General features: G+C 36.9%; 1 protein-coding gene across 3 annotated transcripts; it reads left to right on the forward strand.

Moving 5' to 3' along the window:
- LOC109831534 (mediator of RNA polymerase II transcription subunit 12-like) lies at positions 351-24,898 on the forward strand. 3 transcript variants are annotated; one of them, XM_020398868.1, is made up of 13 exons: positions 351-488; positions 854-1,271; positions 4,805-4,864; positions 5,146-5,251; positions 11,812-11,883; positions 12,379-12,432; positions 12,558-12,665; positions 13,739-13,888; positions 13,995-14,342; positions 14,455-16,805; positions 18,139-20,721; positions 22,713-23,046; positions 23,996-24,898. In XM_020398868.1, exons 2-13 carry the CDS (start codon positions 1,144-1,146, stop codon positions 24,425-24,427), a joined length of 6,726 nt encoding a protein of 2,241 aa, XP_020254457.1. In that variant the 5' UTR covers positions 351-488; positions 854-1,143; the 3' UTR covers positions 24,428-24,898. The 3 variants fall into 3 exon arrangements, with proteins under 3 accessions (XP_020254457.1, XP_020254458.1, XP_020254459.1); XM_020398869.1 differs by having other exon boundaries at positions 12,567-12,665; XM_020398870.1 differs by lacking the exon at positions 4,805-4,864.

Genomic DNA, 25,563 nt, shown 5'->3' on the forward strand with positions numbered 1-25,563 from the left:
TACGGTTAGGTGTATAATGTATTTTTATAAAAATACTCAAACTATTATACTTTTAGCTTTTTTCACATGAATTTTGTTACATTGCTAAGGCCAATTTTGCTTGTTATAAACAATTTTTATTACAAAACACATACTTTCAAATCAACAGAAAAATATTTGTTATCGTCTACTTTTAACTGCCAATAGATACTGTTCTAGTTCCCAAACTACCCGGAATCCAACACGGACTACCATCCGTCCAACGGTAGCAAAAAACCGTTATTAATTCAAAGTACAAGGGCAATGTGGGAAAATCACATAGAGGTTTTATCCCAAATCGGGAAACAACAAAGACCGAAAGCCTCGCTCACAATTAATAAATTTTTGTATAATTATATCGTCGTCGTCATCATCAGCAAAGCAAAAAGAGTCAAACGCTCTCTGCTTTCTCTCTCCTCTCTCGCCCCTCGATTTCTCTCTCATCTGCTCTCTCTCAAAATCTGCTTAAGGTGCGAACTTTCTCTCTCTAGGGTTTCATAGTTTGAGAATTTGGGAACCCTAGCCATGGTGTCTCTTTCTTGAAATGAAGCGCGTCCTTTCGGAATCTCGATGCCCTAGATTTTAATTTTTTTTGAATTTTTTGGATTTTTGTTTGAGGCCTTAAACCCTAGCTTCAATTCTCGACTTTGCTACTTGGGTGCTTGATTTGGAGTTAATGGATTGGGTCAAAAAGTCGTTCTTAATATTGATTCCAACTGTTTTTCGTACCAGATCATGGCGTTTCAACATTTTCTTGCATGTTTTTAATGCTTGATTTTTTTAGTTGAGGTAAAGTTGGTTCTTGATTCAAATTTGAAATTTGCAAACTATGCAGAGACTGGTGGACGAGCTTGTAAATTTATACAAATAAGTTATTTGGGAGTTGGATATAATTAAGAGCTGGATGGGGTTGGAATTGAGTTTAGAGGATTCAATAAGTTGAGGTTTTTGAATAAACAGTCAAACTTTAAGCTAAGGGCTCTAAGAAGTTGAACTTATATTGGGAGCTAATTCAATGACTAATGGTAGAAGATTGCACTGGCAGTAAGTATCAATGGTGTGGAGTATGTCCTGTCTATAGCTGCACTGGTATTGCGGGCATTATGCCGGATATTGTAGGCAGAAATGCAAAGGTATCCTGCTACCAGTTTCAGTGGTGGAGTCAGCAATAATGCTGTTGGTGGGTCATCTTCTAGGGAAAATGCAAGGGTAGACTCGGGCTTTTCGACATCGAATTTCAATTTGAATGCGAGGTAACTGCTCGTCCTGAATAATATATTAGCTTTTCATTGGAATGACATATCTAGTTCTCTTGTTTGTAGAAGTATTATAATACTCGGAAGAAAATATATAAACGTGCTTGATGCTTTTGAAAAGATATTGTGCACCAGTATGTTGGTGCCATTTTTTGTCTATTTTTGTTGCTGCTGGTATAGGTGAGTGTAAACTTCTATATCAAGGTAAGTGGCAGCAAATGGGCTTTATAGGGTCATAATTAGCCTGAATGTCTTGTGAAAGAGTTTATTCTTCAAAGGCAGGGCCATTAATTGTAAAAGGAAGAGTTGGCACCATTATGAAAATGTCTCTATTTCGTAGATACAATTCCTGCAGAAACTCTAAGATTTTAAAATACTATTTATTTAAAAAGTAAAATAAAAAACAGTTGGAACGGAAATCTAAAAGCCGTGAAAACATAAGAAGTTGCAGTAGGAGAAAGTTCTAAGCCAGGGGATAGCATATGAGAGATCCATGCTGCTGTGAAGAGGAAGACAGGGATAGAATGATAATCAGCAAAATGTTGTTAAGTTGAAAATTTCAACTACTCACTACCCTATTGTTTCAAATTTAAGCCCTTTCTTAAATGAATATACTGTAATAATCAAGACAATGAGAAAAGAAAAGCTAGCAAAATTGGAACTGGAGAAGTCAGTTGGACCTATCTGGTTAGAATTATAGACTCCTTGGTAAATAGAAACCTGCAGAGCATTCCTGAAAAGGCTTCAATTTCGGAAGCTAAGACTAAGAAAACCCATTTTGGTTTCTGATAAAGCTAGATCATTTTATACATCAAAACTGAGCCAGTGATGCTCCCAGTTTCATCTAACATTTTATAAGCTGGAAATATGATTTTGCTTCACCTAACGTTTATATGAAAGATTACTCCTTTTGTTAACTTATCAAAATAGAGAATTGTGCCACTATTGGCCTCACACCTAACACAATAAAGTTGACTTATGAAAGTTGTTAACTTCAAATTAGTATTTGATCTAACAAAGGAAGGGGTATCACTAAATATGGCTATTTCTTATAGACTAAGGGTCTCTTGAGATAGTGCTGGTCATTATTTTTGACTCCATGCTCCATCGTTTTATCAATTATGCATTGCAAAAAGTTCACTTTGGTTATTATTCTGGGTGCTAATCATTTTAGCATAATAGGTATGGTTGTTATGCAACTAAAAAACTGTGGTTATTTTTTGTCATGTCTTAGCCTTCATAAAGGCAGATGCTTAATGAAGCATCGACGTGTAAGACTGGTGTACTTTGTTCAATCTGAGATTCTGATGTCTTATTTATTTCTCATCCTCCTGCTTTTTTCTTTGCTTCTACTTTCTACTATTTTTTCCTTATATATAATCTTGGTATAAGCTCATCCATACCATTACTAATTCCAAAAAGGAAAACTAAAAGGAGACCCCGGGTCTACAGTAGATATAGGTTACAGCATCAAAACATGATGATCATGTCTTTAAAAGATGAAAGCTTAAAATGAGTTTTCCCAAACTTGGGTATCATGAATATGTGAAAATGTTGGGGGAGATCGGCCAAGAGTTCACTGGAGTAACAGAACTCAAGCTCAGTGAATATCAATGGATTTTGTACATAGATTGGTGCCTCCCTCTAACACATGATAATATTCTAAAGTGGAACTAACAAAGATAAAACAGATTGGTGCATTTTCACAGAGCCAAATAACTAACTCAAGAAGATCTTCACTGGCATGAGGAAATGCTGTTTGCAGGCAGCCTGTGATAAATGCCCTGAAGTGGAAGGAAGGAGGTAAAAAGATTAGCATGCCCTCATGTAAAAACCAAAAGAAATGATCCATCTTCAATGGCTTGCTGAAGTGCTGCACTACGCAGAGACCAATTATAAACATCTTTGCTTTCCTTGTGTTGATCTTTATTTGGTATTTGATTCATTTTCACTAATACATCGATCAAGTTGGGGAGTTAACTTGGTTAAGCTTTCATGTAAATCTGCTTTAGTGGAAGTTACTGCTGTAGGTCTTGTCAAATAGTCATCAATAATTAGGCTTAACTATAGGACTTTAAGACTTAGGTCTCACTTTATCATGTGATATCGCATAATACAAGAATGCTGAAAGTTATGTTGTGGAGACAACCTTAGTTTTCTTCGCTTCTCTTTCTACTATTTCTTAATCTGGACATCACAAAAAAAATTCAGAATCTTGTTTATAACTATCAAAATAAGCTCCGCATAACTCTAATGACATAATTTACTTCAAAAAAGTTTTGTCAACATCTTTTGTTCGAGGCACAAATCTAGATATTTGGTGGAGGCATAGGATGGATAAGAAATGCACTCTCTATTAACAGCATTCATAAAGTCTATTTGTAACTGTTAGACTACAAAAGGTTTAGAGCTTGGAGGCTTATCTAGAAGTGTCAAGTGTCAACTATGCCCGGTTACCCTTAGCCTCTTACTTAAAGCAAATTCAAAATTAATTTAGGCTTTGGATTCTTGAAGTCAAGTTTATAGCTTAACAGCCAGGATATTTATCCTAGAAATAGGATCAATCTCTTGATTTGACTTTCAATGATTGAGGATCCAACTTGAGAATAACTTTACTTATATGTATATGATTCAATTCATTTGAATCCAGCTATATATGTCTATCCCTTCCCATAATCCTGCGTATAATACTACGTTCTTGTGTCCAGCGACTAATAAGTAGCAAGGACACTTCAGACATGAAGCCTTACCGTATTAGAGGCATGTCTCGAATATAAGGATTAAATATGGCATTTCTGTTTCTTATGTACTTTTAGAATTTTCTATTTGTTGGTTTGTTGTGTTTTGTACATGTTTGCATGTCCATGTCCATGCAATGCATATGAAAAATACAAACCAAAACAAGTGAGCTAGAATATATTGCCAATTTCTTTTCGATTCCTAATGAAAGTTGTTTTCAAGAAAATATTGGATTTGGATAATTGGAAATCCAAAGCTATATCCATTAACTTTTGGCTTTGGGTGCCCATGTATCCTTAGTCTCGTAATTAGTTTAGATCCAAGACTGAATGATATTATGATGGATGGGGCATTTAATTTTGGTCATCTTGAACATATACCATTTGGTGTTTCCCACAGTATGTGCATCAGCTATCTTTTTTTTTCTCTCATAGTAATCGTTAGAAGTATGTTTATTGTTTAATTCTCTTTGGACTCTGGCTGCGCTTCCAATGTTTGAGCTTCTTGTGCCGTGGTCATGGAGTACTATGGCAGCTTGAGTATATTTGTAAGAAAATATAGGAGTTATAGATTCATTAGATTGCATGAACTATCGCTCCTTAAGGAACTTATGTTTGATCAAAGCTTTATCATCACATGGCTACTCCTATACATGGGCATCTTTTAAGTGTCTGGAAAATTGCTTCTTTTCATGATGTTCTTTGTGAGAGATTTCTCATTGCACCTCATTGAGATATTTATCCAGGAATTGTTGTCTGCGCTTCTTACAAACATTGACCTTTCTTTTGCAGGAGACCATCATCATTAATACCATACAAGATTAAGTGTGATAAAGAACCTCTTAATAGTCGGTAAATGTTGCATTGGAACTGTTTTTGTTTTAACTGAATAAACACAGCTCAATTTATTCTATGTGGAAATGTTGATCTCTCAACTGAAAAGACATCGATATCTCCTTTGGAGTCTGAAAGTTAATTTTTGTTGATGTTTGTTTTAAATCTGTTTTCATTTTCTTTGTTTTAAATACCATTTTTTGGGGGATGAATACGTCCTATTTGATATTCTGTCCATTTTTTAAGAATGCATTTGTACTGCTTCAATCACATGTTACCTTCTTCTCTTTTCATACCAGACTTGGGCCTCCTGATTTTTATCCTCAGACTCCAAACTGCCCAGAAGAGACCCTAACTAGAGAATATATTCAATCTGGATACAAGGAAACTGTTGAGGGAATTGAGGTTGGTTTTTTTGTCATCTTTATTTGTTTCACACTCAAGAGATAATTGATTTAACCTCTTTTTTGACCATAACTATTGTTCTACCCTCTGTATTTGATGTACTCTCCTTTCTAATGTATAGCAAATCAAAGGCCTGCTTAACCTTTCCTGAACTTTCATGAGGAATTATTAGGATTACAGTCGTTCCATTGTCTAGGAGTATACTGAATTTTTGTTGCTGCTGATTGTTTTTCTTTTTGTTGTCACTTTGCAGCAAGGCACAATTTCTTTTGCAGTACATGAATTCATGTAATTCTATAGATCGACATTGAAAGCTTCTTAAAATCTTGTATAATTTGAATTGCTAAGGTCTTTGTTACAAAACCTGTATCGTATCCCTCTTCTAAAACGACCACAAAATTTAGACTGTCTTATTTTTCGTCTCTTGTTCTTCTTTCTTCTTCAAACTGAACATAGCCATTGGATGCATTGACATAAACTAGCTGCAATACGTGTGATATTTTTCTGTTAGGTGACATGCATTGCCTCCTACTGGGGCATAAGTTACTTGCAAGAGAAACTTCTAGCCAGGATCTCTGACATTTAATCACAAACAAATTACGGTGAAGGAAGGTATGACTAAAGAAATAACGTGATGTCATCTGTAACGAGTTCCATGATCTTTTTACAAACCTATTATGTGCAGTCTATACCAAGAGTTTCATGATCTGCTTCCAGACCTATTATGTGCAGTCTATACTGATGGAAAGCTCTTTCTGTCCATGTTATTCACCGCACTTTCTGAGGAGCATGGTCAGCCTCTAGCAATGCTGCACAAAACTGGCCTCTTATATCTACTATGAATTTAAGAATTTCACTGCTTTGAAGGCAAAGTTAACTGATGTGCACTGAAAATTCAAATTACAACTGTGCTTCTATATAGAGAACTGAACTGACTAATTTCTTTATGTGAATTATTTTGATTTTCCTGCCAGATTTTCTAACTTTTATTATCATCTGGTTTGCAATTATATGATCTTCCAACACAGTCTTCCTGTCTTTGGTATTATATTAAATATAGAACCTTTCCTTTGCTGATATGAGACAATTATGATATCAAGTTTCTAGCCTACAATAAGCAAAATGGTGAATGTCTAATTTTTTTGGCTGAAAATAGTTGTTTCTACAAATGGTATATTTTAGACACACTGCTATCTACAAAATTTGTGTGTCTATCTTAATCTTCAGCTCATCTACAACTTTAATTTGGTTTTTTCTACAAGTCATGAGTATACACAGAAGAACTTCACCTTCCTTTCCCATTAAATATTAGCAGCTAACCAAGCAAAACAGGGAATACCATGACATTCATGCTATAAATTCTTCCTACCTTTTGATATTCTTAATTTGATGTATTTGCTAATAATTTTTAATTGATAACAGGGTATCAAATAAATTGATACACAAAAACAATTAAAGCACATGTATTCTTATCTTCAGTTTCTTACTTAGTTTAAAACGCTTTCAGATAACTTTTATGATGGTTACATTTTTTATGATAAGATTTTGTCACCATTATGACATTATGTTAAGGAATGGATTTTCATGGTTTCTGAATTTGGAAGCAAGATAATGCAGAGACGAGTAGGATTAGAAATGAAAGGCAGGGTCCTTATGAATTAATTAAAGTAAAAACACGAGCTTTCCATCTACTTCTTCGTGCGAAGACTTGCAAGCCAGAGGGAGCAGACACCGATGAGAAGGTGTTGTTAGACCCCATACACCAGGAAAATAACCATCTTACATGGACGGGTGCTGGGTGCAGATACAGATGTGTTTTGGTACATGACACAATAAATTTGTAAAAGGTAGGGTACTGAGAAATGACTATTTAAAATGTATATACAGCCAAGGTTTTAAATATCGGATGCCGGGTTCATGTCGGATGGCTGAAATCCATATCGGATAGCGGAAATCGGGGATATATCGGGGGACATTGACTAAATATCGGATTGCCATATCGGGTAGTGTGCATATGTATAATATCATATCCTAAATATAATCTAAGCATTCATAAATTCAATATAAGCATATTTTATAAATTCTATAGACTAAACATATAAAAAAGTAAATAATATATGGATTTGGGTTCATAAATTCTTTCTATCGAGTTCATAAGGAACCCTTAAACATGAGAATGGGTCAAACGGGTTGGGTATTTATCACTAAATCCAAACCCGATAACAAAAAACAGATCTTAAAAAAATACTATATCGGTCGATTTTTCAAAGCTAAAAAATAGGACGATCTGCCCGATATGACCCTGATATTTCCGATTTGGCCCTGAAAACCGATATACGAGTTAAAAACGTCCATATCGTGTCGGTCAAGCCCTCAAACCGATATGTCGGCCGACATGTCGGATATGTCGGCCGACATGTCGGATATGTCGGCCGATATTTAAAACATTATATACAGCTATACACAAAAAGGGACATATAATAATTCAAAATTTGAAAGTCATAAACCTGTATGAAATCGTTATATTGTTTTCATCAACTAGTTCTTTTGAACAAACACATTGTTAGTGTATCCATCATGAACCTAGTTGAGTGTATCACTTTAATAAAACTGGCCCGCCTTTTACACTTTGACATCCTTGATGATGAAATTTTAATTAGTCTAATAACTTTTAAACAATAAAACTAATTAAACCATTCACCATGCCATATAAGAATTCAACACTGCTCTACGTCTACTCAATGATTAAATGAATGAAGGAATGCCTTTCATTTGCACAATCTACGTTCTTTCACAGAAGATCAATATATATGAAAAATGGGTGTAATTACGAGTCAAAAAGGCAATCAAAATTGGAAATGAGCATCAAATAAGTAGTAAGTACCAAAACCCCTAAAGAATCCCTAGCAAAAATGGCAACCCCCAACCCCCTACCCCCCCAGAAGATGAAGGAAAAGAAAACCTTAAATACCTCACCGCAGACTAGATCACTACTTAGAGCGTATAGAACTATTCCTCCCAAGTCTCATTGCAACAATTTTCTTCACCACTGCTGAGGGTTCCTCGAGAGTTTTCTTTGTCCTTGGTGGGAGCCTTTGAGCTCTCTTCTCTTCACCAAAGTGATGAGATATTTGTCACAGATGCTATCGAAGTAGGAGCAGTCCATACATGGGTTTTGAAAAAGTCTAGGTCTTAATGGATGAGAGGAGATTAGATGAGGGGATGATGAGAGGGAAGGCGATGGAAATGAAGAGATAAGGAAAAGTTAAATTATTGTTGGGGTCAGAAGGTATCAGGTCCAAATTTACTCTTTTTTTTAACTTGATACGCACCAAACCAATTAAAATACCAAAAGATGGATAACCATTCAGACAAGGAATTAAAGAGCATAAAATATAATAAAATGTAGATATACCAAATAAATGAAGAATGAAACTGCTTAATGGATATATCTCATTAATAAATGGAACAAGAAAGTTTTAATTTATCACTGATCTTTACTTATTACAGTGAGAGGCATAGTTCTGTTTAAAGAGAAGTCCTTAATAAAGATATTTTACTAGATAAGTTAGATGACAGATTTCATGAAAATCTACAAATTTGGAAATTTATTATTATTATTATTATTATTATTATTTTGTCATAAATGTTGGTAGTCTTTTTGCCTTGTTTTCACGGTAATTTCTGGTAGAGGGTAAAACAAGGTACTAAATAAAATATTTGTAAATTAGATTTGATAGAAAGACAAGGTACTTCTACCTTATACAACCTGATTTTTACCTATGTGGAATCATGGTGAAAGATAGGAAAGAATACATTCCTAGTTGCATGATATATTAATTCATCCCTATGAACGATATTTTACGAGATAAGTCAGATGACAAATTTCATGAAAAACTATAAATTTGGAAGCTTTTTTTGGTTACAAATGTTAGAACATTTTATTTTTCCATAGGTACTATACTTTCTGTTAAAAGGATACGAGAAGATACTAGATAGAATATTTGTAAAGTAGATATAATAGAAAGATAAGGTACTGCTTTTATACCATGATTTTACCTGTTTGGAATTATGGTAAAAAATAGCATAAAATACTGGCATGAAATATTAAAATTCATCATGTTAGGACACACTGATCCTGCACTAAATTTGGATTTCTTCCTATCTACTGCTACAATTATATGAAAAATTTAAGGTAATTCCTGTGATGGTTACTGTTTGGAAGTGGGGTTTGAGAGACGAGGGAAACAAGGAAAACTATAAATTACTGCAATATGCTACAAATATCTGTGACGTGCTTTTGAGACGCCACCCTCTAGTTATTACCTGCTTGAAAGTTCTGATGTGATATTAGTGACCCTCTAGTGTGATATTAATCAACCTAGTTACAGAAGTTTGACGCTGAACTTAATTTGATTTGCTCCACATGACCCTATGAATGCTACGATGGGCAAAATATGTGTTTACAGGTTAATTTGAGGATATGATTATTTGGTAGTTCAATGTACTTAATTTTGAACAAGCTATTAAAGCGAATTAGAGATTGAAATTTGAGAAGGTACTTACCTGTTTTAAAGCCGATGAACTTGAAGTCTGGGTAGCATCTTCTATTGTCTCGTATTTACTCTGGCTTAGTTTTCGTTAGATATGCTAACCTTCACTGTAGCCTCTAATTATGCAGAATGAACAACACTTTAGTTTGGTTCTAAATTGTTCCTTTTTAGTGTCATGTCCATAGTTGCATGGAACTTGATTCATTCCGGTTTCACGGGACTGGTACTAGTGTTACAGAAGGCGCTAGGCGGACTAGGCATTTGAGCCAACGCCTAGATACCTAGGCGTATGCCTAGACGACGCCTAGGCTTAGCTATACATTTGCCAAAAAAAAGAAGAAGATAACAATCTTAGATCTACAATAGACCATGCCTACTTAAATACCTGCCAAAATAACCACCTAGATGTTGAAGCTGACTAAAGGTCGGGAACACAAGGCCAACCACTAAATAGCCCAAATAATAACTAACAAACTTATATAAAGCACTAGGACGCCTAGGCGTTGGACCTAACGCCTAAAGTCCAAGAGGTTTTCTTGTTTATTTTTAATTACAATAATTGATTGTGAATGTCAATGTTATAGAAAGCTTAGATGTCAGACTGGTGTCTAGACAGATTTCTTTCTTTATTTAAGTGGTGGTCGAGGAGGTTTTGCTGAAGATCGGAGTAGGTAGTGGAGGTGTTCATATTTAGAGGCTAAATAAGTTTAAAGGAGGTTAGAGGACGTGAAGGCTGCAACACAAAATCACGATCAAGGTCTAAAGGATGCAGTTCGTGTGGGCAGACAATGCTTCCCTAAACACTCCCAAAATCTAAGTGGGCAGTTTTGGTACCACCATACGCTAGGCACTAGTTAGGTATTGCCTAGGCCTAGGCGGTACCTAGACTGCCTAAGCCTAGGCGTACGCCTAGGCGGGACTAGATGGAGGCTTTTTAAAACAATGACAGGTACGTGAGTGTGGTATGCTACTCATTAGGAATCGGGTACAAGGGCGTAGGCTTATGTGGTATGCTAGGGAATGTGGTACGTATTATGTTTGATTCGTAAATGTAGGAATAAGAGGTTTTGCAATAGTCAAATTTGACAAATATGTGAGTTGATATCATTAATTGTAAAAAAAACTTTGGAATTATGTTGTAATGAATTATTCATATTTTATTGGCTTAATTTTTCATGTTTTTTGTTGTTTGTTCTCAAATTTTTATTGGTTAAATCGGGTCGCTAGAGTTGGTGGAGTTGGTGAATCAGGTTGTGTTCCATCATGAATCCAGGATGATCGAACTAGGTCACGGTTCGTTATAGTGTCCCATGTTCCCGAATTCTATGGTCATGTCTTATTTGACCACTAATTGATCATATAATAGTTTGTCATGGGGATCAGTTCAGTTATGCAGTAGATGTCAAATTTCTCATGTTTCTAGAGCATGTGGGGAACTCACTTATTGAAATTGTAAATGCAGTTTTCCTTATAAATGTTCAAGATCTTGTTTGTTACTTTTTACTTATTTTCTCCTTATAATTTGTAAAAAATAAGTTAAGTCGGGATTTTCCTACTTATCTTTTTCTGCCATATAAGGAGGTTTACTTATTGTTTGACAGAAGACTATTTTTTCCTCTTACAAAGGAGGTTTACTTATAAGGACGTTTAATTATACGGTTTCATAAAATGAGGTTTGCCAAACATGGCCTGTATGGAGTTAGACTGGCCATAAATTAGAGTGTTCTGCTCCTAATCATTTATGCAGGCAGCGATTCGATTGTTTTTCTTGTACGTCATGGAACTATAAATTTTATTAGTTAATCTTGTTTAGCGACAAGTTTTCTGATCTTTCATTCTTCTCTTTTTCCAGTCCTTTTGTGGTTTATAATAGAAAAGTATGCTTTAGAACACTGTTGATTGATAATATATTCTACTAGTTCATCCTTTTCAGGTTTCATCAATTTATTGGGGAGTGAATTGAAATCCTTTCTGAGTATCTGACTGTTTTCTTCTTTGCTGTACTAGGAAGCTCGGGAGATTGTACTTACTCAGGCCGCATATTTCTCAAAATCTGAGATCATCTTAAAATGCAAAGAGGTATTTGCATCATTTTAATATTTCGTCTTGCTTACCCTTTTACGCCATCTCGGAAGTACCTAAAACATGCTAGGAAGATGCATTGTTTTTAGTTCATGCACCAGCATGCAATACTTTCACTTTAATAGGTGTGAATTATTTCTTAATGATAACTCACTTTTATAAAATCTAAAAATTAGCTTTAGTTTCATAAGAGTCTCAGCGAAGGTTATGGGTGATGTCTACTTCGAGATGCAAACATTATCTGACTTTATTTTATTTTGTTTCCTTTTACTTCTCGTTATTGTTCTCGATAAATTTATACTCACTCTTACTGTATTATCTCATTCTATTTCTCTTCATAAGTGTTTTCAAACATTTTCCTTAGTATAGAACTGAGAATTACTTGTTTGAGTGAAGCTAATAAAATGAAACTACAACTAGAAACACTTTATTGACTGGTTTTCCAAGACCGTCTAGTGTTAACATTATAATGCTGTTCCTTTTCTTCCTCAGGCAATACGGAAACGCCTCAGGCTTATCAATGAATCTCGTTGTCAGAAGAGAAAGGTAATTTGATACAATTTTTTGTTGTTTAAGTGCATAATTTGCTTGATTCTGTATGAAAGTCCTGCACTTTGTAAGTTTAGCAAGTATGAAAGTAGCCATATGAACCAATTTTTAACATGTAACAGGCTGGACAGGTTTATGGAGTGCCTCTTTCAGGACCACTATTAATAAAACCTGGTGCTTATCCTGATCAAAAGCCATGTGGTGAAGATTTCCGTCGGAAATGGATTGAGGTTTGTGATGGAGAATTTTCATTACGTAATTTTTGTTTAAAAAAAAGTGCATGAGGTGTTTGAATATTTAACCTTTATGGTATCTTCATCTACCACCTGTAATTCTTGCTGTCAAAATCTGCTGGTTCCTGGTTATCTTGAATTTGAGTTTGTTCAATGTGAAAGATGTAAACTATTTTTCCCCATATGACCCGCATAATCGCTTGTTGTTACTTGCATAGCCGGAAAACAGTCCAGGATTTATAGACATGTGCACATGTAAGCACATAACATGACGGCAGGCACTGCAGTTATCCAAGTAATACACACAAAAAGTGGACTATAGTCTATACAAAATCTTCTTTTCGTAAATATATCCAATTGGACATTTCTACTGTGAAGCCTTTGAGTATTAGATGCTACACTTATTGCTGTTCATTGCTATTTCATGTTTTCTGATGCTCATTGCTATTTTGTGTTTTTCGAGTTAGCATTTTCATTGTTCAAGAGCTTCTCTGTGTCAGCACAGGCCAGCATGTCTCAGTCTGTTCTTGTTATATAATATGTCCACATTCCAATTTGAGTGTGTATATGAAGTCATCCTAAAGAGTGATATAAGCTAAACCCTTTAATAATACAGCATCAAAATTAAAAAAGGTTTGATACCATGCATTAACTTTCTGCCTCCTTTGGAAATAAGTCATGCAAGTAAAGTGTGCATACAAGCATGGATGCTAATAAACGTGTATCCTGTCAGGCAGGATTTGTGACTTAAATTTTTTCTATGAAGAAATGTCCTATATGTAATAGGAGCCAATGGAGAAATAATTGTTATACACCGACACCATGCAGTATCTTCCACATTAGTGTTCTATGAATAGCTTGTTTAATAGTTATGCTTAATGTTTATGAAGCTTGTTTTATTGGCCTTTTAACTGTTAGTGCGATACATGGCTACATGTAAAGCACAATGTACATGCCTATCATGCATATGCAAAAGTGCATCTTACATCAATATTAAAGCTCCTGTCAGAAGGACGAGGATTTCATTCTTACTTGCTTTTATAAAGTCTTATCATTCAATGCTTTGCTAGGCTCTGTCACAGCAGCATAAGAGGTTATGTTCCTTGGCTGACCATGTTCCTCATGGCTACCGAAAGAAATCTCTCTTTGAAGTACTCATTCGCTATAATGTTCCATTACTAAAAGCAACATGGTTTATCAAAGTTACTTATCTCAATCAGGTAAGCTATCAGGCGAGATATGATTTTTTTTCCTTTTCTGATTAAGATTTACTTTTTATTTGCTTGTGAGCTTATCGCAGTTTTAAGGCATTTATCTTTATTACAGGTTCGGCCTGCCACCAACAACATCACATCTGGAAAACCTGATAAAGCACAATTTGTTCGCACTGATTTGTGGACAAAGGATGTGATTGAGTACTTGTGCCAGCTTTGGGATGATTTCTTCTCAAAAGATGGTTCCTCACCAGCTGCATCAGGGAGGGATCATGCCATGCAAACTCCTTTGCAGGGTTTGGGACAGCAAAGATCTGACTCAGCCTCTTCTATACATGATGTCGAGGAGCCCTCCTTGCAATTTAAATGGTGGTATATGGTTCATCTTTTGAACTGGCATTATTCAGAAGGTCTTCTTCTTCCTTCTGTTATCATAGAGTGGGTCCTCGGTCAGCTCCAGGTAGTTGATTTGCTTTCCTTTGCCTTAGAAAGAAGTCTTTTTAAATATTTTGTTTGTTTGTTTGTTTAATGTTTTTCATCTTTAAATGGTTTCTCCAAACTATGCCTTACAGGAAAAGGAATCAGCTGAGGCTTTGGAGTTGCTTTTGCCTGTTCTGTGTGATGTTATTGAGAGTATTTCACTCTCACAGACCTATGTACAGACTTTTGTGGATATAGCTGTTCGATCCATAGATGACCTCTGTCCAACTGGTTTGAGTTTATTAGATGATTCGAAAATTCCACCCCTTGCTTCAGCCTTGATTGAGATGCTACATTATTTGATAGTTGCTGTGCCTGATACATTTGTGGCCTTGGATTGCTTTCAGCTGCCAGCCTATAAATTGCTTGATATGGGTTATAAAAATGCTATAAGAAGGTCATCAGAGCATGAAGACGATGATCACATGAGGACAGAAAATACTGATCTTCGATACTTGTCCCTTGGACATGTGATTTCCACCATTCAGAAACGCGCTTCTAATGTTGCAAACATTGTCAATCCTAGCCTTGACGGTCATGGTGCAGCAAAAGTTTTGAAGGTCTTGGATAAAATTCTGTTGGTTGGAGATGTGAGATCTGCTTATAGCACTCTATTTGAAGATTTGTCTGATGTGACTATTGGAGGACGATGGATTACAGAAGTTAGTCCATGCTTGCGATCTTCTTTGGAGTGGATTGGGACTGTTAACTTGTCTCTTATTTGTTCTGTATTTTTCTTGTGTGAGTGGGCAACATGTGATTATAGAGACTGCCGAACATCCCTGCCTCAGAATCTGAAATTTACTGGTGGAAAGGATGTTGCACAGGCATATATTGCTGTTCTACTTTTAAAGCTTAAAAAAGAAGATATGCATAATCCTTTAGAGGCCAAGAGTTCCTGTATTATCAGTGAATCATCTGTTCATCTGCATGATAATGTGTTTGGTCAAGCTGCTTTAGCTAATGCTTCTGCTGGAAATAGCATGAACAGTTCAGATGACAGAAAGAGTAAAACAGATATTTTTCAGAGTCCTGGTCCACTGCATGATATTATTGTGTGTTGGCTGGATCAGCATGAGACTGGAAGAGGTTTCGGAAGTTACAAGTGCCTTCAAGTTCTTCTTGTGGAATTAATACGTAATGGCATCTTTTATCCTCAGGCTTATGTAAGGCAACTAATAGTTAGTGGGATTATGGATGGAAAGGAGACATCGTTTGATATGGAAAGACGAGCAAGACATCATAGAATTTTAAAGCAGCTTCCTGGGATCTGTTTGTCTGATGTTTTAGAAGAGGCCCAGATTGCGGAAGCTGGATTGCTGTATGAGGCTGCTCATATCTATTCCAATGAACGTCGACTTGCCCTTCATGGGCTTCTTACTGACTGTGCCATTCCTCCAAATGGTGGCCTGAGTTTTTCATTACGAAAGCAAAGGGACCATTCAGCTGCTGTCAAAGATGGCATGTCATTGGCTTTGCTCAAGGCACATAGAAAATCAATTTCTCCAGTTTCTAAGCAATCCAAAGTGAAGAAGCAAGTTGCAGAAATAAAAGGCTCAATTTCAACTTTCCTTCAATTACCTAATACTTGTTCTCTTCCAGTTGAATCCAAAGCTGAGGGATGTCTAGGGAGTATAGAGAGACCTTTGGGCTCATTTGGTGTCAAAGTCTGTAAGTCTGAAGCCACTGCAGGTTGTGAGGAATGTAGGAGAGCAAAAAGGCAAAAGCTAGGCGATGGAAGTTCTTCCTATCAATTGTTTTCTTTGTACCTGTCAGATGATGAGGACACTTGGTGGGTGAGAAAGGGATTAAAATTGCAAGATTCATTTAAGAGTGATCCAGCTCTTAAGCTGAGCAAAAATGGGTCTAGAGGTAGACAAAAGATGATGCGCAAAACTCAAAGTCTTGCGCAGTTGGCTTCTGCTAGGACTGAGAGTAGCCAAGAGGCATCTACTAGTCATATATGTCACGAAGTACACTGTCCTGACCATAGATCTCGTGTTGAGAGCAACTTGCCCAATCATATCAAGAAGGAAGCTTTGTCTCTTGGTGATATTGGGAGACGTATAAAATGTCTTAGGCTACTAGAGAAACGGTCTATTTCAATTTGGTTACTAACATTAATTAAACAAATGGTTGAAGGAAATGACAAGTCTGCTTCCAGGCAGAATGATTGTACTAGTGCTTTTTCTGTACCATTTGATGATAGGAATGCTGGACAGTGGAAACTAGGTGAAGATGAACTGTCTGCCATCTTGTACATATTGGATATTTCTTGTGATTTGATTTCAGCTGTAAGATTTATTTTATGGTTGTTGCCAAAGATTGTCAGTGCACCAGGCAGTACAGTCCAACTTGGGAGAAATACTGTGACCTTACCCAAAAATAGGGAAGCCCATGGCCTTCAAGTTGGGGAGGCATTTCTACTATCGGCTCTTCAAAGGTACGTTGTAGCTTCATATGTTAACATATTTTTAAAGATCACGTGGGTTATTCTTGTTTTTATTTATAGTAGAGCAAATAGGATATAACTACTTAATGTTCGAACACAGGACTAAACAATCCCTCCTGCCTCCCTTGAAAAAGCTCTATTAATCCCCACATAGTTATCCTCCATTTTCTCCCCGAAACCTCTCTTAATCCACGTGGTATTCATCAAACAAAGCCCAATTTCAAAAGTCAAGGCTGCTTCATTCACTCCTTTGCCCCAAAAGTAAGTCCAACCCATTTCTCCTTCTGAGCTTTTCCCATCTAGACCAAATCTCCCCCTACAATCTTTCTCATTGTTGCAATCTGAACTAACCCCCAAAAAAGGAAAATAATATGCAGCTAAATATCCTTCGTCCTACCAAAGATGCTGCTTCTGAACCCAACCCCCCCTACCCCCCTACTTTCCTTCCTCTATATGGAATATGTGGCATGCAAAACTGAAATGGGTGGTATATTGGAATAACTGATGACTTACTAGTACACTGGCAAGCATGATGGTAAACTGTCATTTCCCAAGGGCTGCGAATAGAGCCATTTATTGTAACACATAAAGTGAACTTGCATATTTTTCACATGGACCTGAACCTCTATGCATTAACCTGAGGAATAGATATAGGTGCCACCTAGTAGTTGACTGAACTGGGTTCTGCATACAGCTTTGCCATCTGGATTCAAACTTAAATTGTTGTTTCCCTATATTTTCCATAGCATACACATACATAGAACCTTGGCTCAACTTACTGCTTTCTTGGTGCTATTTTTTTCACATACAAAACAATGGTTTGTGATAAACTGGGATAGATTCCTGTAGGTTTGAAGCCAAAATTAGATATTATAAGTTATATATTGCTCTTGTGGTTTAACTGTATGTTATTTTGTCTCTTTCCTTGAGTTGTAACTTCGATATAGATTGGGGCTCATTTCATACCATGAAGTTGGTGATCCAGAAGTTTTCTAGTATTTGCCCATAATCAGGCGCAAAATCTTTTGCGAGTGGTCACACCCTCATCTAATGTGTATCTTGTTATCTTCATGTTCTTGCTTTGTATGTGTGGGATTTTCTATAAAAGATATCTTGTACTTTCAGGTCTTCACATCTTAAAATTTTCTGCATTTCCCATAAATATCATTTCTTCAACAGTATGTTATCATATCGATTTATATTGAAGTTCATCATTTTAATGGGTAATTAGTCATATAATTGACACCAGAAACAAAGATATCAGCTGTTATATACTGTTTGAATTTCTCTCTCATTAATACTGAAGTTATATGCCTTACTTTAGGTATGAGAACATAATTGTAGCAGCAGACCTTTTGCCAGAAGTTCTAGCTGCTTCAATGCATTGCGCTGTTTGTATGATGGCAACCAACGGAAGAACAATTAATTCAGCATCTTTTTATTATGCTCGAATTTTGCTTAAGAAGTACAGAGATGTTGCCACTGTAGTAAAATGGGAAAAGAAGTTTCGACCTACATGTGATCACAGACTCCTTGCAGAACTTGATGCGGTTCGCACAGCAGATGGAGATTTAGGATTTTCCTCTGGTGTATCTGCAGGTATGAACGATTTTGATGATTATTTTCGTCATAAGATGAATGGAAGGACATCACGAACTGGTCCAGTCATGAAAGGCGTTGTTCAAAGACATATAGAGGAAGTTGTTCGCTATTTTTATGCAAAAGAAAGAAAGCCGTTCGAAGGGGGAACTCCTAAAAGCCTGCCTGAGAAGTTGGATGATGCCTATCAGGTAGCTCAAGGAATTGTTCAGGGCCTAGTAGAATGCATTCGGCAAAATGGTGGTGCAACTCTGGAAGGGGATCCCTCTATTGTGGCCTCTGCTGTTTCTGCAATCATAAGTAGCGTGGGACCACCTGTAGCCAAACTGTTAGATGTAAATCCAAACAATAACTACCAAGGTTTGTCATCTTCAACGAGTTCACGTACTTGTGTTGGGCACATAATATGCATCTATATAACTTCTCTGTCCATGCTTAAAGATGCTCTTGGAGATCGTCTTAGCCGCATATTTGACCTGGCTTTGGCATGTGAAGCTTATTCTGCAGTTTCTGGAGCTTTTGTTCCGGGAAAGACTCATCATACTCAATTTCAATCATCTCCTGAAACTCATGATGTAAATTCAAGTCATTCAAATGAAAATTTCAATAATTCTGCAAAGATATATGCTGGAAGGGTTGCAAAAGCTGCTGCAGTATCTGCTCTTGTTGTTGGGGCTATCGTTCATGGAGTTACTGACCTTGAGAGGATGATAACAGTTTTCAAATTAAAGGAGGGACTGGATGTGCTACAGTTCATTAGAAATAAAAGGACCAGTTCAAATGGGACACAGCGGGGCAGTTTTAAACTCGAGCATTCTGTTGAAGTGTATGTACATTGGTTTAGATTGCTTGTGGGCAATTGCCGAACTATTTTTGATGGACTCGTTGCAGATATTCTGGGGGAATCTTACGTCTTAGCTCTTTCAAGGATGCAGCAGATGCTTCCTCTCAGCGTGGTTTTACCTTCTGCTTATTCAATCTTCGCCATGGTCATTTGGAGGCCATATATTCTCAACAGAAATACTGCAACTCGTGAAGAAGTCCAACTGTATCGCTCTTTGTCCTTGGCCATGGGTGATGTTATCAGACACCACCCGTTTCGAGATTCATGTTTAAGGAACACTCAAGTGCTCTATGATTTTCTAGCTAGTGATGTTAGTGATTCTGAGTTTGCTGCAATGCTTGAAATGCATAATCCGGATAAACACTTGAAAACAATGGCATTTGTTCCACTTCGTGCCAGGATGTTTCTGAATGCTATTATTGATTGTGAAATGCCTGCCATTACACAATTACAGGAAGATGGATCGTGGTTATCTAGGCCTGTTGAAAAAAGAGAGAATGAGACAAAGCTTCTGGATAAGGTTGTTCATGTGTTTGACACACTGCAGCCTGCAAAGTTTCACTGGCAATGGGTTGAGCTAAGGTTTTTGTTGAATGAGCAAGCCCTTATTGAAAAAATTGAAACCAAGGACATGTCCTTTGTGGATGCTGTTCGATCATTATCCCCTAATTCTGAAAATTTTGCAATTTCTGAAAGTGAAAAGTTTTTGTCTGAAATCGTTCTAACGAGAATACTTGTGAGACCTGATGCAGCACCTCTCTATGCAGAAATTGCCCGTGTACTTGGAAGATCACTAGAGGAGTCACTGGTTATGGACATAAAATGGCTTTTGGCTGGAAGTGATGTCCTATCTGGACGCAAATCGGTCAGGCAGCAGCTTGTATCTGTTGCTCAGCGCAAAGGTCTTTCAGCTAAAGCCCAGTTCTGGAAGCCATGGGGTTGGTCATGTTCTGCAGAAAATGTTGTAGCGAACAAGGTTGATAGAAATAAAGTGGAATCCTTTTCAATTGAAGAAGGGGAAGTTGTTGATGAACCTATAAATATCAAGTTACAGACCAAAATTAGCTCATCATCACCTGAGGCTGAAGCCTTTGGCTTTAGCCAGCAGTATGGCACTGAGAAAGCACTGGTAGAACTAATACTTCCATGTATAGATAGGAGCTCCAGTGACTTGCGCAATTCATTTGCTGCTGAGTTGATAAAGCAGATGAGTACCATTGACCAACAATTAACTATGCTTGCACGTGGAGGCAGTAAGCAGGCTAGTGGTATCTCATCTGGCGTTGAAGTTTCTTCAAACAAAGGCAGCAGCCGCAAGAGTATGCGTGGTGGGAGTCCTGGAATGGGTAGACGACCAACAGGAGTGATTGATTCCTCCCCACCATCTTCGGCAAAACTAAAAGCATCCTTGTGGTTGCGGTTGCAGTTTCTTGTGAGACTCCTTCCTATTATTTATGCTGATAGGTAAGTTCATTTTTCTATTGAAGTTTCTTTCCTATGTGACTTTTGTAGTTGTTTAACTTGATAATGCATATAGAATAGTTTCTTTCCTGTTGACTTTGGTTCAAGCTTTGAAGAGAAATAATAATATCTTCTAGTTGGTAGACAAGAGTATTTCCTTTTTCTAGAAGAAGTTTCATAGGATCTTATGAATGGATAGCTGAATAATCTAGACCATCATTACTAGAAGTTCTTCTCTAGCCTACACTTAGCATATAGGTACATTTATACTTCTAACATCTCATGGATAGAAATATATCTTCTATGCTATAGGTTGAAACTTCAAATTGGAGTTCCTTATATCCATAAAATCCCCAAACCCAAAAATAAGTTTAAGTTACCAAATTTCGGCGGATTGAATTTACATTGTTGTGAGGTGGTAACATTATTTTACCCATGATAACTGTGGACGTGGGGAATGGATGACCGCTTCAGATTTGAACAGTAAAGAGCTTGAATGTTAGATGTTGTTCAGAAAGCTCAAGAGGATTTTCAGAGAGCTGGACTGCAGGGAATTTAGAGTCGTTTTTCCTTTTTGAAATTGGAAACTAATTGAAGGTGGAGATTTATTTGGGCAGAAAGAAAGCACAAAGATAATAAAAACACAAAAAACTTTTTGGGGTTCACACCTCAGGTAAGTCACATACTCCGCTTACTAAGCTTAGCATGCTGGACCCATGCAATTCACAATTTCACATGCTCAAGAGGATTTCAAATTCCAGAATTTTTCATTCACAATGGAGGATAGTTTTATTTATAGAAGATAAAAGGTAACAAACAACATTTGATACAAATCATAGTCCTTATCAGATCAAAATCTAACAAATTTAAAAGCTGCAATCCAATAAAAATCTTGACTAAACAAGAAGGTAATACTAAAATCAAATTCTAACGAAATCTTAACTAAAGGATTACCTAGAATAAAATCAAATCCTTCAAAAAAAGTTAAGATGCTAGTAGATCTTAACTGCACCAGATTGACGGTCACTATCAACGTACATCAAGAGTCTTCAGTAATATTTTTCCAGTTATTTTCCTCCAGCATCTTCAGTGATATTGGCACTTCACAGATTTTGTTTAGGCAGATAGGTTTCATGTAACAACGATGTTGGATACTTAAATTTTGAACTTATAGAAGGAGGCATGTTATGGGGTGTACAGACCTGCAAGGACTTTCCAATGAATTCATCTAAATTTTGAACTTATAGAAGGAGGCATGTTATGGGGTGTACAGACCTGCAAGGACTTTCCAATGAATTCATCTAAATTTTGAACTTATAGAAGGAGGCATGTTATGGGGTGTACAGACCTGCAAGGACTTTCCAATGAATTCATCTAACCTAATACTACTCTCACCAACCATGTAAAAACATACCATGAGTTCACCATCTTAGTACTTATCTCAACAATGCACGCTTGACTATGAAGCCCTTTTCCCTATGCTTATCTCACATCATATCGGGGATCAAATTATTATTCTTTTAAATTATCTGAACCATTTTACTTTCAGTAATTTGTGTTACTATATAGTCAAGCGAAGAGGAAGTGGCAGAACTGGTTCAAGTTTTTTGGGTTAGGTAGAAACAAGTTGACTGACAAAGTTTAGTTGGAAAAGTTCAAGAAATGCACCTTTTTTGCTCTTTATGAGGATATGGGTTCTGTGGAGCCATGTATTTCTATGGAGAAGTGGTGTGGATACAATTATTATATTTCCGACATTTTCAGATTTTAGCAGCATGACCTGGATGCCATCTTGTGAGTTGTGAATGTTTTACGATTGAATTAAATTCTAATGTTTGACTTAGCTCATGAATTGTCAATTTAATTTACTCTCTTTTGAATACCCTTCTTATTCTCTGCCACTTGAATATTCTTTCTGTTCATCATTGACATCACCTACTCGCATGCTGCATTTCCACCACTTTCCTGAATATTTTTCTTTGTTCTTCTTACAGGGAACCATCTCCAAGAAACATGAGATACACATTCGCCTCTATTGTACTTCGGTTTCTTGGAAGCCGGTTTATCTATGAGGATGCAGATATATCTCTTACTGCATTGGCCACTGTTGCTCAGAAGAGGGAATCACAATCTAATTCTAAAGCCTCTACTTTTACGTCATGGGATCGTTCTGGTGACAGCCTCTTTGACTTGCTTTTGTCTGTTCTGCATGGTTTGCTTAGCTGTTCCAAACCAAGTTGGTTAAAGCCTAAGTCTTCCTCCAAGTCAACCGTCAAATCTCCTAGAGAGTTTTCTGTGTTTGATCGTGAGGTAGCCGAAAGCTTGCAGGTCAGTTCTAGGTGGACTATATTATTTTTCTTTCTCATTAATATCGACATACTACTTGCTTAAAGGTCGGTTCTAGGTGCACTATATTATTTTTCTTTCTCATTTATATCGACCTACTACTTGCTTAAAGATATCCATACGGGAAATTAACATTATTGGTATTTGGTAATTGTTTGTTAAGATGCCAAGTAGTATGCACACCTTGCTTCCATTGTTGTGAAAGGTCTCAAAATGCCTGCGAAAACCCTGCTTGAGCTCAAAAAAGCCCGTTACCCACTTCATGAAATTGATTTCTTACGTTGACACACTTCAAAGGCTTGGATCTCTGTTTAAATCCATTTTCTAGTGTACCAAATTGGGATAAAGAGTCCCTGTTCGGTCTTTTATACATTTATCGGTATACTTGCTTAACGGCCAAACTGAGTAGGTTTTGGTATTCTGCAAGCCCGCTGGTACAATAACCTAAACTTGAAACCAAAGTGCCTTACATTACTTACGTACATGCATTTACTAGTGTGGCGTTAAGCTTCAAATTGACAGCGGATAAGACCTGGATAATATAGCACCTCAAATTAATCTTTTGAAATGTGGTGAATCCAGTTATGCTTTACCTTTGTATTATGTTTATATTGGTTTATTGCAGATGGACTTCTGTACTATTGCTAAATTGAATATGCTACCCCTGTAGTACTATAGTTGCAGATAAGACCCCCTGAGTGAATTTTTTTTTTTACCCTTTTCAAGGGGTCTATCTGCGACAGCAGATTTTCGCTCAGGTGGTCTATCTGCAACAATAGAACTCTTAAAGGGTGTCTATCTGCAGCAATAGACCAACAGGGCTAGTAAGTTCACCTTGGCGATAGTACATTGTGTCTATCCACAATTAACCCCTATATTTCAGTTTAATCATTTTATTTATGTTGGACAATGTTCTTGATCCTTTCTGCAGACCGACTTGGATCGGATGGAAATTCCTGCTACAATCAGGAGGCGTCTTCAGGCCGCGATGCCAATTCTACCTCCATCTCCTCCCATCTCTTTCTCTTGCCAACTTCCAGCACTCTCTTCAACAGTCCTTGCATCAATTCAACCCAGCACCCAGACTCCGCACTTATCTAAACTAGTCTCATTGCCTCGCCCTTCAACTAACTTATCTACCAAGAGCAAAGCATTGGCTTCTCTGGACTCTGACATGGAAATTGACCCATGGACTTTGCTTGAAGATGGCACAGTATCTGCTTCTTCCTCAAGTAACAGCGGCAATGTGAGTAAAGTTAATGGGGATCATGCCAATCTCAAGGCCTGCAGCTGGCTTAAAGGCGCTGTGAGAGTGAGGAGAAGAGATCTTACATATGTTGGAGCATTGGACGATGATAGCTGACCCCCCTTTTTTGTACAATTATTTGATGGTGGAAGCTTGGCGGTAAGTTTAGAGCTTGGCTCTGTTGCTGTCATTCTTTTGCCAAGGCTGCTGTATATAATTAGAGTTTAATTTTTTCCCCCGCCGAATGAGATGAAGAAAATCATCTCAGAAATGGTCTGTAGCTCTATTAATGCCATCCCATTTTGCATCATGGTGTACCATTTTGAAAGAAAAAGTGGCCTTTGTTGACTTGAGTATAGATTAGGAAATGGTTGGCAATTTTAATTAACAGAGGGATGGTGCAATTGCATCTCATGTAAAATTAGTATAAACACGGGGTTGTATCCTTAATTTTGTTGATTAACTGTAGCCCATCTAAATTAGGGTTCCTCTTATGTACCGAATATTGGCTATTCTAGCAAAGCTACAAGATTTGCCGATTTACCGAATACCATAATGTAACTTCTGTACTTGATGATATTTTGCGCATTAATGTTACTTAGATTTTTAGGCTTCTACTTTCTCGTGCTTGTTGATGTTACATAAGACAAACGAGATGCCGATAACTTGGTAAGTTCGCTTCACAATGTTGAAGATGATAGCCAGGAGTATAGTTGACGGTTAAGTGTTGTTATGTGCTACATCAAAATTTCCAAGGAATACCTTTGCATGTAGCCTATTCATGTAAAGGAGAACATATATTGCTTGATAGAAAATTAGAAGCCACCAGCATATTAGTTCAAGCCAACAACACTCTTCGTGCAACTATACTCAACAATTTTTCCACAGCGAAAACAATACAGTGTATCTATATATTAATAATTAGGATAAATATCAAAACTGATGGCGCATTTCACTCTCTGAATACATTTGAGTAGGGGATTAAAAGCTGAGACCCAGCTGGAGCCCCAGTGCAGCATGTATCAGGAAAAGGGTCATGATACTACTCCCAAGCAGCCCATGCACAGTTCTCAATCCTGGATTTTCCTATAAAATGAACAGAGGACTGATACGAGTTAATAATAAAGATAAAGAGAAATCATATTTATCATCACAATAATATCAGCAGAAACATGATATCCCAACAAAGATACGTACGTACCGAAATTTATCAACTAGAATACGTGAGAGAAGCTTATGATTTTAGTTCCACA

This window comes from Asparagus officinalis, chromosome 2 (assembly GCF_001876935.1).
Source record: "Asparagus officinalis chromosome 2, Aspof.V1, whole genome shotgun sequence".
Lineage (NCBI taxonomy): Eukaryota > Viridiplantae > Streptophyta > Magnoliopsida > Asparagales > Asparagaceae > Asparagus > Asparagus officinalis.

Excerpts from the sequence above, each read along its gene's own strand:
- LOC109831534 (XM_020398868.1), top strand. The coding sequence starts at position 1,144 with ATGCAAAGGTATCCTGCTACCAGTTTCAGTGGTGGAGTCAGCAATAAT. Across the intron at positions 12,433-12,557 it reads CTCGTTGTCAGAAGAGAAAG|GCTGGACAGGTTTATGGAGT; the intron begins GTAATTTGATAC and ends AACATGTAACAG. Across the intron at positions 13,889-13,994 it reads AAGTTACTTATCTCAATCAG|GTTCGGCCTGCCACCAACAA; the intron begins GTAAGCTATCAG and ends TCTTTATTACAG.